General features: G+C 43.6%; 2 protein-coding genes across 2 annotated transcripts; one reads left to right on the forward strand and one right to left on the reverse strand.

Annotated features, from left to right (window-relative positions):
• Window positions 1–9,882: 9,882 nt before the first annotated feature.
• On the reverse strand, window positions 9,883–10,471 carry LOC117589692 (shematrin-like protein 2). The gene has a single exon (XM_034281852.1). The coding sequence runs from the start codon at window positions 10,361–10,363 to the stop codon at window positions 9,944–9,946; it is 420 nt and encodes a 139-aa protein (XP_034137743.1). The 5' UTR covers window positions 10,364–10,471; the 3' UTR covers window positions 9,883–9,943.
• A 3,119-nt stretch (window positions 10,472–13,590) lies between these two features.
• LOC117589882 (glycine-rich RNA-binding protein GRP2A-like) lies at window positions 13,591–14,496 on the forward strand. The gene is made up of 2 exons (XM_034282152.1): window positions 13,591–13,614; window positions 14,060–14,496. The coding sequence occupies exons 1-2, from the start codon at window positions 13,591–13,593 to the stop codon at window positions 14,399–14,401; spliced, it is 366 nt and encodes a 121-aa protein (XP_034138043.1). The 3' UTR covers window positions 14,402–14,496.
• Window positions 14,497–16,801: the final 2,305 nt, after the last annotated feature.

Here is a 16,801-nt window from a genome sequence, read left to right on the forward strand (position 1 = left end):
GCCAAGAACCTAGCAAAAGAACTTGCCAGGGATTGGGTTTGGGCTTGGGCTTGGGCTTGGGCTTTCTCTTGCAACTAGGCACAGTGGTGGTACAACGGCAAGCAGCCAAAGACAATTTTGTTGGCACTAATTGAATGTAAATACAATTTTGCTTTGCTGTCAAGTCTTGTGTCTAGTCGACAACGATGGCTATGGCAACGAGCGGGCAGGGGCAGAGCACGGGCAGAGTAACGGCAAATGGCAACGGCAACAGCAACGATGACGATGACGATGATGTTGACTGTGTTGGCGCCGCTCTTCGAGTATGACGACGTTGGCAATAAAACGAAACGAGCTGATTGTATGCTACAAACAACTGCTGCAGCTGCTGCCAGCAAACGTCTGCTGTGCTCTCTCTCTTACTCTTCTCACTCTTCGTACTCTTCGTACTCCATCTTCATCTTCAGCCCGTACTCCTGGGCTGAAGTGTCGTTGTAACGTTTGGCACACAGATCAAGTGCAATGCAACGTGCAAAGTTGCAAAAAGCGCAAAAATCAACAGTATAAAATCTTTTATTTAGTGTCATCATCATCATCAGCCAGCGCCAGTTTTCAGTTTACAGTTACCAGCTTCAGCTTCAGCTTCAGCTTCGAGTTGTTGTTGTTGCTCGCCCCAGCATCTTGGTTGCTCAATTTTCAGTGGCCCTGCCCGCCCGCATGTACAAAATGTCATTTTATGTTTTGAATTGATATTTACTTAAAATTTAATTACGAAATTTGTATACACAAGCCCGTGTACAGACACATGTTTGGGGGGGGGGGGAGCCCATTCAGTGCCATTGAGTTGATGACTTGGGCAAACAAATCTCTCTCTTTACAGCTTTCTCCCCAGAGTCCTACACCGTGCTGGTCTCGGGGTGGCTTCATCAGTTCCATCACCACCGCATATGTGGCCAATGAAAGCTAAAAATTCCATTAATAACATTAAGCGCTCGGACCCAGAACCGGACTTTCAATTCAATTATTGCACATTTGTTGAAAATTACTTACAAATTGTTTTCACTCGGTTGATTCTTTTTGTTGCTGCATTTTAATTGAATTACCTTTTGGCCAGGACAATGTCCAGCCACAATACGGATCAAGGATCAACGCCAGAAGCTCGCTGCAAAAATTGATTTTGTGTTTTTTGTTATTGTCGTTCCTTGCTTCACTTTGTTTACGTTTTTTTAATCAGTTTAATGAAGTTCAGCACGGTTTTAAATGATGCCCCAACTGATGTATTGATTTGTTTTGCAGACAACGCCATTCAGCATGTATCTACATAATGGGGCACTAATTAGTTGAGTTAAAGATACAAATTGATGACTGCATTTGTGCTTGCTATTGTTTAAATAAACATTGCAATTTATTATCAGATTTTGGATGCAATATTTCATTTTATGCAGGTGTACTTTTGAGCTGAGGATGTACATAAATCAGTTTGATATTTATTTTAGTTTTTATCAGTGAAGAAACTCTTCTAAATTCATGGCAGCATTTAGATTCGTAGTTTATCTCAATCGTTGCATCGCTGTCAAGTCATGAATGGAATGATAAATCAGCTTTAGGTTTAGCTGGCAGGCATAATCTATATTTCATGTCCTCCGTCCATCAATATTGTAATTAAACGACAATAATGCATGCAGCCAAAAAGCCAGCATGGCTTTGGCATTTCTATAAATAAAGTAATTATGTTTTTTCGTTGTTTTTCAGTTTGTTAGCATTCTAATGTCTGTTAGCATTTCAGAACTTTTGTAATTGATTTAAATAAATACGCGTGTACTAATTAAATATAAAGCTCATCACCGCAGTGAGGGGTTGTTGCAGCTGACTTTTATTGCTTAAACAGTATTAATTAAAATGTTTTTTTGCCATTTGTTTTGCTTTGTTTTTCTAGTTAGTCAACCGCAACCCGTGTACTCCTCAATCTCATCTCTCTGGCAATGCGGTTGGAAATGGAGTTAGTGTCTGCGACAGGTTGCTGGTTAATTCATTCATTTATGCGCATAAAGCACTTTTGCAGGTTGTAAATGTTCATTAGCATTTTCAGCTATTTGCAGCTACAATTTCGACTGCAATTTTCGCAACTGCGCTAATGACATCCTCATAATCGATGTGCGGCGCTTGTACTTTGCCATTAGTGGGTTGTTAAGGCTACATGAATGGGAATGAATTTCTGTGTTAGTCTGCTCTTGTGGATTACTGGATTATGGAGAATGCTTTTGGAACATCATCTTTAATGTTCAAAAAATCCCTCTATCTTTACTCTTTTACTTCTTATAATTCTCAGCAAAAACAAACTTTTATTTTGGTATTCCACAATCAGCCGAGACTCCTTCTATGCCACAATTTTTGGGGTTTTTTTGTAGCTTAGCAGCAACCAAATGTACGAATATATGTACATAAATATGTATGTACGCTTTCATTGCACTCGAAAACTCTCAAGTCGAGGGCTCACGCGCGTGTCTGGGCGATTGTCCTGCTGTGGTTCAATGGTCCACAGGCTGCTCGCTACGCTTGTCTCGGCTCAAATCAAATCACCATCAAATCATTCCAAAATCGAGTTAATTCATCTCCACAGTTCATTGCACACTCACAAATGAGAGGGGAGATGAATGGCCATGGCTGACTGACTGCCTGCCTGAGCGCTGCTGCCAAAAGCGGCAGTGGGGCATTCACATACGCATATCAATGCGGTTTTGAATTTTGTCTAACGCAAAATATAAATGCATTATGACGCACTGACTGGCCCCCCACCCCAAGGGTGCATGGTTTGGGGTGTCACAAAAATGCTTGACTGGCAAACAACGGCGGGCAATGGTGGGTGCTCGGCATAAGCGATGCTTGATTGCGTTTCCGGTTTATGAATTTCTGTGGCCGGGCAATGCAATAATTTGTCGCGGCTTGTGGGGATGTCAGCACAACTGATGGAATGTCCGTCACAACTGCAACTGGGGGCTGGGGACTGAACGACGCTCTGGGCTGGCCACCAGCTGCTGTCCGAGTGGGTTTGTGTGTCTGAGTGAGTGTTAATATTTTGCCGATTGTCGATGCAATATTTTGTCATTTGCGAAAGCCATTATGAATTTATTTATTATTTCACCGAATGCTCTCCGCTCTCTCTGTGAGCTGTTGATTGCGTTTATATATGTGGCCCTCTCTGTCACTCGCCACGCGTGTTTTGTCTGCGTGTGTGTGTGTGTGTGTGTGTTTGAGTTTGTGTGCGATTTTCAATTCGTTTGCTGGCTGGCGTATGTACGTGTGTTTTTAGCATTTTGCGTTAGCATCTGGAAAATTAAAGTGCAGGCAAGCAGAAATTCAATCTCTCGTTTGATTCCTCTTTTGCCCCGTCCTCCCCGCTGCCGCTCGTTCTTTCTCTCGGCCAACTTTAAATGCGGCAAAAGTACCTTTTTCGCCGTAGCCGCTGCTTTGCTCTCTCTCTCTATCTGTCTCTGTCTCTCACTGTTTCTCTCTGTCTGATTTAAATTACGAAAAGCGCACGTTTTATTGTTTGTTTCAATTGCCTGCTGACGAGCCAGAGCCAGAGCCCGAGCCAGAGTCAACGCCAGGATGTGCAGGACGAGCGTAATCAGCAAATGTGCCAAACGACAGCGGGTTGGGACCCAGCTCCATCTTCGTGCAATCTCCCAAAAAGGCAGGGAAAAAACCAAATTAGTTTAATTTGTACGAAATCAAGCAAACGTATGAGACGAAGGAGCAACCAAAGACACTGGCACTGGCGCGCTGGGACGAATGGCCCAACCTGACTTCGGACTAATTCTATTTAGCATTTGCAGGACAGCACAACGACGTCCTGCCAAAGCACTTAGACGGACGGCTTGGGCAGCAAAATGAACTTCGGCTAATTACTCAATGCAAATTAAAATTCATGTCAAGCAGATTGGATTATCCTCACGCAACATTTAATGTCGCACTTAGCAGTGGCAGGCGAAAGGCGAAAGGCAGGATGGACAGCGAAAGGTGCTCCCTGGCAACCGGACGGGCAGCGGAATTAAGGGCGTGAAAAGCGAAGGCACAGGAAAGGCAGGCAGGCAAAATGCCAAAATGAGATGAGCAGACAATGGGCGGAGACGGACACGGACACGGACACGGACACGGAGAGAGCAGTGGAGCTGTCGTGCTGTGGCGTGCTCTGGCGGGCAACAAAGAAAAATCTCTTTTGAAATGCTAATGTAAAAATTCTTTAAAGAAAATTACGCAATACATTATTTTGGTTTATTTTGCATTAAAAGTCAATTTAGTGTTAAGGCCCGGGCAAAAGTGGAGCGACAAAAAAAAAGGGCCCCCTAAAAAAAAAACAAAAAGAAACGCAAGCGTGGCTCTGGCGCTGAAAAGAGCTGTAGAGCGTAAAGCGCGCAACAGGATTGGGTCTCTGCGTATTGTATGGAACGACAGAACGAACACAGGACCTGGGAGCCAGGACATCCCCTAAGCAGGGCCGGGCATGACAACGCAACTAACCCAAAGGTTTCAGGCCACCGTTTTTATTTTGCATTTTAAGCTGTATCCCCGAATCAGCCCCACGGACGGACACGCACACGGAGACCACCATGGACAGGGGCATAGACAAAGCGTTCACACATTAGCTATGGGTGGGTGGGCAGGTGTCCAGTTGGGATCGAAACTTGATTGCTTATCGCGACTGGAATGGGTAATCCATATTTTACATTTTGTAATTACATTTTATTGGATATCTTTTGAATCACTGACGAAAAGTCATTATTGGTGGTTGATTTCATTTGAGACATGTGAAAATAACTGTTCATTGCTTAACGGGTTATCAGTTTAGTGTTTATTTAACACTATTTAATAACTGCTATGTACATATATTTTATATCATAGTTATAATCATTGTTTCATTTTTCGGAATATTTTCGATGAAAAGAAGAATGAACATTATACACATTTAATGTGATTTAATGTCAAGTACAGATACGAGAAAAATAACACGCTGCAAAATGAAACTTTAAAAAGTTTCCCCATCTCCCATTTACCGTACAGTCCAAAGGCACAGCGAAAGCAAAGACAATAAGAACACACACAGTACAAACACACAAACACGCTCTTGCATCCTCTCAGCGAAGGTGCGCTCTTTCTTCAATAGATGCACTTCAGATCATTGCACTGTTTGGTAAGAGAGGATGTACAATAAGACCTCTTCAAATGAATAGACTTTTGCGATGCTCACTTTCTTATTACGTCCCCCTCTACTTCGCATAGGCACGCGACACCAGCATCGATTCAAGCAGCAGCAACAACAAGCACACATTGCAAGCCCTCTTTTATCCACTCAGCAATAGTGCTCTCTTAGCTTTTCCTTTACACATGTCAGACTACAACAACACGCACAAAGAGGCTATGCTCTATACAGGTGCTGCCGCTCTTAGCTTTCTTGCCCAAGCTTATTGTCATTGCACTAACACCACAACTACTAGGAAGTGAGGATTAACTGTAAAAAACTCTTAAAATCACTCGCCTTTTCTATGCTGATGATCTCTATCTTCCTCTGCCCTTCTAGAACATTCGCAAAAGCAACAACATAAGCACACAAACGCAATGTAAGAGAAACGCCGTTATTAGTTGCTCTCACCGAGTACAGTTCGTTTTGCCTTTGAGTGGGAAGAGAGTCCATAGTCAAATTTAAGCTACCTGCGCCGATGCATGTTCGTTCATGTCGTCGGAAAGCGAATACTTTGAGCTTGCTACCTGAAACATCCAAGATGCGTGAGTACAATAAATGACAAAATAATTGTAGCCCAGATATTTGTATATGTTTTCTGTAAAAGCTTCATTAATCGATATCGAAAATGGGTGTGTAAATGTTAGCAAATGAAAGTTCTCAATGAACCGCATTCGTTTCGAAGATTTCGAACAAAATCCCCTTGATTCCCTTGTGGCAAATGAGATTATAAGCTTTGAGCACTTCACTTCACAATATGCACCAAAGCTATTATTATGTCTGCCTTCCATTTAGCTCAGCGTATTTTTTTCTCCACATTTTCCACGCATTTTTTCCCATTGGGAGCCTGGGTGGGTGTCCTTTTTTCGCCTTTGCTGCTGCTAGCTGGCAGTGTCGCCGTCGCGGCACGCCGCCTCTTCTCTTTATCTATTAAAACGCCTTCCAATTTGCATATTTCTGCAGCTGTAGCAGCTGTCAACGCGCGACGGACGCGACTTAGCGTCAGGCCGAGGGACTGGGACTGGGACGGGGACCGGGGCCGGGGCCGGGGCTGGCCCTATTGTAGGGCGAGCGAGGGCAGCTCTTAAGATAATGTCTGCCGGCCAGCAGAGAGGAGTCGCCCGCCTGATGAGCGGGGAAATGGAGCGAGCAAATTAAAGCCCTGCTCCATGGCCTGTAGGATCAGTGGGAAGGGTGAAGAGGGGTCTAATTTGCGCCATGTCCAGTGCCATACGTAAAGTACAGCATATCCGAATAACTGTAAGTTCAACACTGATTGCAGCTATCAAAATAAAACCCCCAATTGTAAAGAGTGAAATATTTATAATGGAAAATTTTACTGCAAATGGTAAATGTTTTAATTTCCGTTTTGGTACAATAAAAGATGTAGATATTTTATGTGGATTTCGAAGCTTGTATGTAAAGATGAATGTATGATATGTACATTTATGTATGTATGCATGCACATTGTACATAAATAAGCACTTTTAGATCTTATTTTATTTTTTTTGCATTTACTATATCAAACCTTATTTTATAAAGATACTTTGGAGCTCCAAAAGGACTAAATAAATACCACAATAAACGTACCTGAAATTAAATGTTCCATATAAATAATTCACAGTACAAAAATAAATCAATTTATTTGCGTAAAGCCGGTAACAGTTTTGGTACCCAAGTCATCAAAATGTTTCGACTAAAAATAGATTTAATTCCCAAAACGTAAACATTCGCAGAGTATTGACTAGTCCGACAAGGGCGATTGGGTTGTATTTTGGTATTTTATTTCGTTTTGTAGCCCGTTTTATGCCGTTTTTATTTCGCTTCACTCGCCGGGTTGTTCCGCTGTCACATTACCTACATCAAGTGTCACTTTAAAACGCATTTTACGTTCACCCCACACCGGGTCGGCATTTTTGAAGTGTAGCTCAAAGCTGTCGCCACTTGGATGTATCCACAGACGACAGTGTGTCCGTTGTCCAACTGTCCGTTCTGTCCGCTCGCCTGATATCCATCTGATGTCCCTTTGTCCGTTCCATCTGCCCACCTTACTTCATGGCTCGTGTTCGTAAACAATTCGAGGGACATTAAGTTCCAATTAAGTAACATTCTAGGCAAATCAGTGGGTGTGCCCCTGGCATTTGTGTCCCCTGTTGTTGTCCTTGGGGTTTGTTTGGGGTGTAGGGCCGGCAGATTGCTTTGTTAATATTAATTTGTCATTAATTTGAGCAGCGACGTACATCCATAGCTTACGAGGGGCTCGTTTAAAATGCATTGATAAGCCAAGTGGCTCCAGCGCCCATCCGAGCTTCAGGCTGTGTACACAGAGAGTCGGGCAGGCAGGCAGCAGGCAGCTGGCAGCAGGCAGCGTCTTACCATCAGATAGGTTTAATGCGCTTTAAACTGTTTGGATAGGAGCTTGCGGCCTGATGGCCGGAGATGAGCATGGATATAGGGACAGGGCGATGCTTTTACTCTCCGTTTGGTCAGCTTCGAATCCTTTTGAAAACTAGGCACAACTGTTGCTCGGCCACTTTGCTGATGAAAGGGTACGAAGGTATTTTTTGGTTGCGGCGGCTTCACCACAGCCGCACCTGCACTGGATTGGGGTTCTTATCTGCACACTCCCTCCCTCCCTGTTGTTTGTCTCTGACCAAAGGACCTTAGTGTGCTTTTCCTTAATGCGCCAATTTGATGGACAGATCTTGGAAAATGCTAGAGATTTGCCCATTTTGGATGTGGCGTTTCCTTTTTTCCAGGCGTTCGTTTTGCTTGTTTTATTTCTGTTTTTTTTTCCTACGGTTTTCCTTTTTTATTTCACGCTTCAACACGGACGGACTGTGCCCAGCACACACAGAGCATACAGAGCACTCAAAGGCTTCGGCTTCAAGTGTCGACGTTTTTTAATTTTGTTTTTATTTTACGCTACTTTGAGCAGATACACATGCAAATAGCATAGCATAGCAGAGGCCACAAAGCGTAAAAATGTATAAAGCTTATACACCATTCAGCTACAGAGTGCAGTCCCCGCCTGCCCCCACACTGACTCACTCAGTCAGTCAGTCAGTTAGTCAGTCAGTCAGTGAGGCACGGTATTTCAGTTTAGCCAACATGTCTGCTGCTGCTGCTGCCCTCAACGCATAAAATGCAAATATATTTTCAATGCAGCAGCAGCAGCAACCACGAGCTCTCTCTCTGTGCGTTCGCTTTGAATGGACTGAACAGAACTCTAACAGAAAAAAAAAAGAAAGGTGTTATCTGATTGCCATTTTAAACACAGCGACTGCAACATTCACGTCACAGAAAGAGCGGCAGCAGCAGCAGCAATTGCAAGTGCAATCGCAATGGCAAAATCAAAAGCGATGCCCCCTGAAAGCGCACATGAAAAGCTGCAAAATTCAATGAATGAATGGGTTAGGCTATCGTCGGAGCAGGAGTACGAGCACCGGCGGCTTGTGCCCGCAGAGACATTAAAAGATAATCGGCACCAAGTAGAAGCGCAATCAGAGTCCAGTAGTGGTGCAGAAGAAGGACCCTCGTCGTATTTGTCTAAGAACTGTCTGTCAAAGGCAACTTGTCAAACGTTGAACTATCTTGATGGAGCGGTCGTTGGGCTGAGGCAGTCATTTGGGGCCAGCCATTTGCCAATATCTTTTAGAGGAGCTCAAACTGCACTTTAAACTGTGCTGAAAATTGTGTGGAATTTCAAGGAATGATTTAACAGATTTTCATTTTCTATTTAAGCTTGATGTTACAGCATCCTTACAGCATTTATTCCCTGAGTTAACCCGCCAAAGAACGTTCGAAATTCCTGCCCAACATTAAAGACTTCCCAGCAAATGATGTTGTCACTTGTCTCCACGATTTGTTGCTGTTGTTTTTGCCGCATTCTAGCCGATAATTGAAATAATAATTCATGCTCACGTAGCTTGTTAGGGCATTGGACATGTGTCCCCTGCCCTGGCATCCTGTTGCTTGTGTTGCGTTGCAAGTCCTGTCTGTCTGTCTGTCTGTCTGTCTGTCTGTCTGTCTGTCTGTCTGCCTGGTGTGTGTTTGCCTACACTGAGCGAAACGGAAGTAGCAACAGCCACTCGGTTGGCAGTCGGCAAGCTGCAAGTTTGCTTGTCGGGCAGTTGGTAAGCTGCAAGTTTGCTTTTGCTGTGAGTGCAACGGGGCGTATGAGCAGCGCAAGTTGTTTAAAAGTCACACACTAATTAAATGGCACTTGGACACTTTGGTCGGCTGCTTGCAACCAGAAGACTTGGCCCAGACTGTGAGTGTATCCGTGCCGTTTGCAGTGCTTACAGTATCGGCATTTAAAATCTAAAAAGAAGCTCCCAGCTCTCTGCCTTCGACTGGCTATTTGCTTAAGCTTCTCCCTGTCTCTGGGTCTCCCCCCCCTCACTGAGTGCACTCTGGTTACCGTTCGGAGCTGTGCAAATAATGAGGTACACCGCACATGATTTTAATGAATGAAAGCGATAATCGTTTTGAATCGCATTGCAATTAAGCGTGTCAAAGGAGCACAGGACACTGAGCAAATAAGCAGCAAGCTCTGTACCAGACCAGGCCAGACCAGACCAGACCAGACCAATCGCGGCTATCAAAGTGAAACATCTGCGCTGAGTGCTCGGTTTTTTTTTTAGTCGTAGTTTTCTCTCTTTACTGTCAAGTGTTTTTTCGTTTATCGTTTTCTATTTTTACTCTTATTTTTTTGTTGGGTTCTTAAGCGAATGGTGCACCGCCATAGATGCCGCCGCCGATGCCGCCGCCGGCAGTAGCACCAAAGCCGCCAATGAGCGGATATCCAATATTGTAGCCATTGCCATAACCATAAGGACGGCCATAATATCCGCTGCCAGTCAGTCCCTGTCCCAGTCCCAGTCCCAGCCCGAGGCTGGAGCCATACAGATTGCCATAAGGATAATAAGGATAGCGCATGCCGTAACCGCCATATCCACCGTAGCCGCCGCCATATCCACCGTAGCCACCATATCCTCCATAGCCAATTTGGCGACTCACACGCTCTCCTCGCTCCTCCTGCTGCTGCTGCTGCTTGTCGGCGGGCGCATTCTGCTCCAGCGGCTGGCCAACTGTTGCGGCGATTAGCAGCGCATATAATCCCAATAAAAGCCAGCTACGCATTATCCTTATGACTCCTTGAACTGGTTGCTGCTGCTTGACTTTATCAGTGGATTTTTTTATAGGTGTTTCTCTCGGTACTCCGCTTGGCTTGGCTCCGTTTGTGTGGCTGCTGTTAGGCAAACTGTGACCTGGTCTGCTCTGTCCCGGCGCATTTATAGCCTAGAACTTTGTGCATAAAATAGAAACTTTTGTTTTCCTTTTTTTTTGTTTGTTTGCTGTGTCTTGCCGCTGCCGTTTCTTGTCCTCCTCTGCTTGTTAGCAAAGTGAGACGCTAATGTAAATGTCATAAAACAAACTATTAAAAAATATGCTGCCAGTGAGGGAACAAAAAGCCAATTCATATGCCTACCTACCCAGGTACACTTGCTCTCACGGCGCGCGCTAAGTGGCGTTCATGGAATCGAATGGTACGACGCTTTAAAGAGCCAAAAAACATTTCACTTTGTGGCGGGTCAAACATTTCCAGCGGGGTGGCTGCGGTCAACTAAGCTGTGTAAATGTGCTAATTTCATGCGAAGGTTAGTTATGCTATTGACCCGGTGCGAGGCAGCTCGCACCCCCATTCACCCTCCCATTCACAGGCGCACATTCCGGACCAGGGTGATCCCTACAAGGTGACGTCTTCCCCACAGTGCAAACTCTTATGGGGTTGAACATCGCTATCGTGGTGAATAAGTTATTGCTGCTCCCCATAGCGGAGAACATCACCTTCTATGTAAAGTCACCATGCTGCTCACCTCAGCGGAGAACATCACCTTCTAAGTAAATTCACCTTGCTCCGGTGCGGATGCCACCTCCAACTTTGGGTGCGTAAGTGTGAATTGCTGTTTGGTTGTTGTTCTGCCTGTTTGTCCGTTTCTGGCCAGTTTGCCAGTTTGCTGGTCTCTGTGTTTGCCTGCTCAGTATGTTTGTTTGTTTGTTTGTTTGCCTTTGTTTGCCTTTGTTTTGCGGCAGCGCTGTTTGTTTTATGAGCGCTGCTCTGGCCATTAACAATGCTCGATGGCTCTATAGCGACTCCCCTCTATGGCTCTCTATTGCCTTATTGTGGTTTTTGCCGCATGTGTTTTGGGTAAATTGCGAATTGTTCGACGATTCTAAGTCTAATCCAAAGCCGGCGTCTGCGGCATTTTGATTCATTTATGCAAAAGCTTTCGCTGGGGAACGTTTGGGGCTGGGGAGACGTTCGCTCCATTCCGCTGCCCAACAATTTTGCTTATTCAAATTTAAACGCTTTTAGCCAGTGCCAGAAACTGGGTCAATTAACGATGTCAACGTCAAAAACTATGCACATTTTCACAGATTTAACATCCGGCCGTGCCATGAGCCAGAGTCCCCAGTCCGAGTTCAGTCCCAGTGCCACTTCCAGCTCCCATTCGCCCCTCGACGCACCCCGATCCACTGGCTGGCTGCAAACTTCCGCATAAATTTCCCCGAGAGTGCAACAAAAAAAACGCAACGGGTAAAAGAGCCGAGCCAGCAGCCTTGGCATAAATAAAAAATACATTTTTTACTCGGAGACAGTCGCCGAAAAACTATTTTGACTATGATTGTCATAATCAGCTGGCGGTAAGGGGCGCAGGAACAGACAAACATTTATACTCCAAAAAGCCAGTTGGGCGATTAGTTAAATTACTAATTTACATTGGCAGCAGAAAGTCAGGTGCTTGGGTGCTGGCCAGCAACGCAATTCATTCTGGTTTTGGATGGGAAAAGCTGAAGCTAACAGAACAGCAGAAAGATTTTCATTTTGGCCATTAAAGTGGAAGCTTAGAACTTTATATTTTCATTTTAAAGCATTTTTCACACTTGTATTACATTAATTATCACTTTAATTGTAAGATCCCTCAGTGGCTTTGAAGAGGCATTAGCGGTACCTTTTTTAACCACAAATTCTTTTTAGTTCACTTGTTCGTTGAAAAAAGTCTGACAACACTGCTTGCTACCTGCATTCATTAATAATAAACCATGATAAAAAAGAGAAGTAATTTTCGTTGCAAACAGCAAAACAAAATGATTTACTGGCCCCATTTGATACTTGAACTGCTCTCTGCGGACATTTAGCTGACTGCCATTAATTATGCATAATTACATGGCCCGCACACACAAAATGCAACACAGCATTGAGCTTAAAGTGTTTTTAATATTTTTTTGTACGTTGTTTACTTGATCAAGAGGGACACACATTTTTTCTGTATTCATTTGCAACTTCAAACTAATGTTTCCTTGGCTTTTGTTGAATGTTTTACTCGCACTCTTGACGTGAGAGTAGGATGTTTAGTGGCTCCTTAATGGCATTTCAACATTTTTAAAATTCAATTTAATTATCGTCTGCGGCTTTTCCCAGAATGTCTCGTTTTATTACGTCTGCATTTGCATTTGTTTAATCTTCTGCGTCAGTAAATAAAGTCAGAAAAGTCCGGGAATTGGCACCAATAAATGCTGCAATAAATTAATAAAATTAAATCGAGGTTCGACTGTTCGACTGTTCGACTGTTCGACTATGAGTCTGCCTTAGTCCTCTTTTTGTTAGCCTTTAGCCTCATTTCATATCATTTATTATTAAATTCAAAGTTCTAAGATTTAATGCTTAAGTGAGACTCAATTCCACATTTAATGGGGTTCCAAAAAACAAACAAAATTTACATAAAACACTTGGCAAAACATTGCTTGTTGTTCCCCAACTTACAATATTTTTTGTTGTTGTCCAATTATGTATGTAAATGTATAAATAAAACCTGTTGGAAATGTTTCTGGAATCCAAAACAGATGTTTGATATTTTTATTATATTTATAATAATATTTTGGCTAAGAATTCTGATTGTTATCTATGGCTAAGAATTTTTCTGAATTACTTTTTTACAGTATGTTAATTATGAAAAATAAATTGCTTGCAAATCAATCATTTCTAGCTGCAAGTTCAGCAATGATTGACATTTTAATAAAGATATCATATCCAGCAAAATGGTGACATGCCATATAAATTCGTTTGTTTATTTATACAAAATCTCATGGCTAGTGCCAACCACTGAATGGGCCAATAACCGGGATGATTCATTGGGCCCGCTTCAAACGAAAACGAACACAGTTTTGGCATTTGAATAACAAGAGCAACAACAACCAGTTGCTTGGGCTGTGGCTGTGGCTGTGGCTGTTATGCCTAGATTTTAATTAAGTCAGTGGCAATCGGAGAAACAACGCAAACAAAAAGCGTTACGAAATCTGAAACGATGAAGAAGGGAGCAGCTCCGGTGGTTCCCCAGGCGGCACACACTTGAACACTTGGCCGGCCACTTGGTCTATCGATCTGGAACTTGAATATTTTGCGCATTTTGGCTAGACAGGCAGGCAGTCAGGGGGAGGGTGCTTCTAAGTCTGCCAAAACTTTAGCCACTTCTCCGCTTTTTGTTGCCTAATAGGTTTTGGTTATTGTTATGGCTTTTTGCCACTGTCTGTGGCGCTCTCTGAATGTGATCTCCTTCTGCTCCCATTGTTGCTCATCTTAGTCATTCAGTTAATACGAATCGCTCTGCCCGGAGTATTCATTTCACTCACAACTTTGTTGCCTCTGTCCGGTCGAACCACTTCTGCTTTTATTTGTTGCCTCTGCCGCCAGACGATTTATCCCAAATCATATAAATTGACCAGCCATGGTGCTGAGTCTCCATAGAAGCCGCTCTAACTTTCGGCGGTGATTAGTTCAAGAAGTTTATTTGCCTCATCCTGGCGGCGGTCGTCCTGGTTGCCAGCACCAATGCGGCGGCCACAACGCTGCTCGATGTGGATGCAGGTGTCTCGGCGCCAAGCGAGACGCGTCAGGCCCGTCAATATGGCGGCTATGGAGGCAGACCAGGAGGTGGTTATGGCGGCGGTGGTTTCGGTGGACCTGGAGGCGGCTTTGGCGGACCCGGAGGCGGCTTCGGCGGTGGCTATGGAAGACCCGGCGGCGGCTTTGGTGGACCAGGAGGCTTCGGCGGCGGTGGCTATGGCGGCCATCATGGTGGCCATCGCGGCGGCTTTGGCGGTGGCTATGGACGCTAACCATTCCCCACCCTGCCATCCATGACGTGACTGACTTGTGTTAATGCCTAGAAAGTAGATGAAATAAAATCGATCTGCAATCGAGCACGTTTTAATTGAGTTTGAAATACAATCTTGGCTACTCTTTGGCCTCACTTAATTTCCTTGTCACTTGCATTGGCCGTTCGCTCATCAATGGCAGTTCTCTCACAATGATTGCCAGATCATTGGCTCATTCCACCCCCTGCATTGTGTAGCCCGTGAAAGCATTTAATTTTCTTCGTGTTTGCCCCCAGTTTGCTTTTCCTATTTATAACAAAAGCAATCCATTGAGAGAGAGAGAGAGAGAGAGAGAGTGCTGGAGCAGCTGGAAGTTCTATCCGTCTTGCCAATCTTGCTGCCAGTCTCCCTGTCTCCCTGTCTCCCTGTCTCTCTGCTTAGTCCCCCTGCTGAATCGTTTAAGATTAAACGTTTGCTGTAAAATTACGCCCTTGACAAGCGCCCTTTTATTGTTAAAAAATTAACTGGGCTTTAAATGTACGCCTTTTGTTATCCCTTGACCTTACAGCCATGCGCCCAACATTGATAAAAGTTTTCGTTCTTTTTTTCCTGTTCGCTTTTTTCCCCCTTTTTTTAGAAGAGCGAAAAAATTCCTTGCTATCGAAACGCAGACTTGTAAGGGGGCTTTTGTTCGTCTACACTTTCACGGTATACACTTGGAGCAAAAACAAGAAGAAAAAGTTCAAGTGTTGCATTATGTGTATCTGTTGGCATCTTAATTAGAATTATTAATGAATTAATTGCGATAAAAGCGTGTCCAGTGGATGCTGCCACTGTCCACAATTTAGTGCAAATTTTAAAGTAGACTTTCATCATTAAGCTGCAGTTTGAGTGTAGATTCTCGAGGCGTCAGCTTATGCTTTAGCTGTCTTTTTAAATTATTATTTAAGCATTTTTGTAACTCCCTGCAGAGCATTTAAGCTTCACTGAGCGACTGTTCCCTGCCATTTCGTATGCTCTTTGGCCATTTTAATAGCACTGTTCTTATCGAAATCGTGTCTCAATAAATCTGCGGCACCTTCAAAAAATACGCCACGACCTTAGCCATGCCAACGCCCTTGTCCACGCCCACGCCCACGCCCACGCCCCAACAGCTGGCAGCATCCCGCACAGGATCTGCGGAGGAGGCGGCATTTTCCCCTGTTCCAACTGATTATCCATGTTGACCGTTGTGGCGGCAGCAGCCGCAGCTGATTGATTTGTTATTGAAAATATTAGGCCTGCCTCGGAGAGGGTGTGTGGCAGGGACAGGGGGGTGTGGAACGTGCTTTGTTTGATACGCTCGAAACTTTTATAACTTTATGAGGGCGTTGTAATTTGATATCGCAAAGTTTTTTTATTGCCTTTTATAGCCTTATAATTTGGCCGCGATGTTGTTACTGTGCCTGTTGATGTTGCTGTTGCTGTTGTTGTTGTTGCTGTCGCTGCGGCTGCTGCCACAAGATATGGCAAGGACCTGCTTGTTGTTTGTGGCAGCCTTTCTGTTTACACGTTATTTATGGCTTAGAAATACGTACCGCTCGGGGCGGCGCTTTTCTAAATTGTAAACAGCTCACATGTGGCCGCCGGTGCCAACGAAATCTCTTAATGAGCATTAAATGTCGCCAAATGAAATTACAAATACACATCAAAAATGTGTGTATATAAATATATACTCATGTATGTGCACATTTATTTAATTGGCTTAAAGATGGCTTACCTGTTTTTTGGGAGAGAGCTTACTCGTGTATTTATTTGTATTTTCCCAACACACTGACTCATCTCAACATTTACGTCATAAAAGTCAGCACTATTTTTCATGAGAATTCAACTAGAAGCCCATCTCATACTCTGCCACAGTTGGGAGTATGTGGAGTGGCACATCTTTTGGCATAATATTAGGAATTGTTTAAGCCTTCGGTTGCAGCTTTGCTAGAGGGATTGAAAAGACTTTTCGAGTCTGTTTTTGTGTAATTTGTATGCACGATTGAGAGCGAACAATAGATTAGAAGGGCTATTTCGTTTTTGTTTAGATTTGTCGTAAATGGTAACCCGACAATAACAATATTTTTTTACCCCTTTTGCTTTTCAATTTAAAATAGGAATTAAAAAGGAATATTTCCCGCATTGGCAATAAGTCTTTGATTAATTTTTTGAAACTCTCGAATGTAGAATGTACTTGCTTAAATGCTGTATATAATATAAAGAAGTTCCACACTTCTGTTGGCTAAAGTTTTCTTATTCAAGGCAAAAACTGAGAACCTAACGAGTCGACTAATAATGCTCTTAAACAAATTATGAATGGAATTTTTTGCTGGTGCCTAGTTGGAAGCAAAACTGCTTCAAAACAGTTGAGAAACAGTTTAGAAAATACAATAATGT

This window comes from Drosophila guanche, unplaced genomic scaffold, assembly GCF_900245975.1.
Source record: "Drosophila guanche unplaced genomic scaffold, DGUA_6, whole genome shotgun sequence".
Lineage (NCBI taxonomy): Eukaryota > Metazoa > Arthropoda > Insecta > Diptera > Drosophilidae > Drosophila > Drosophila guanche.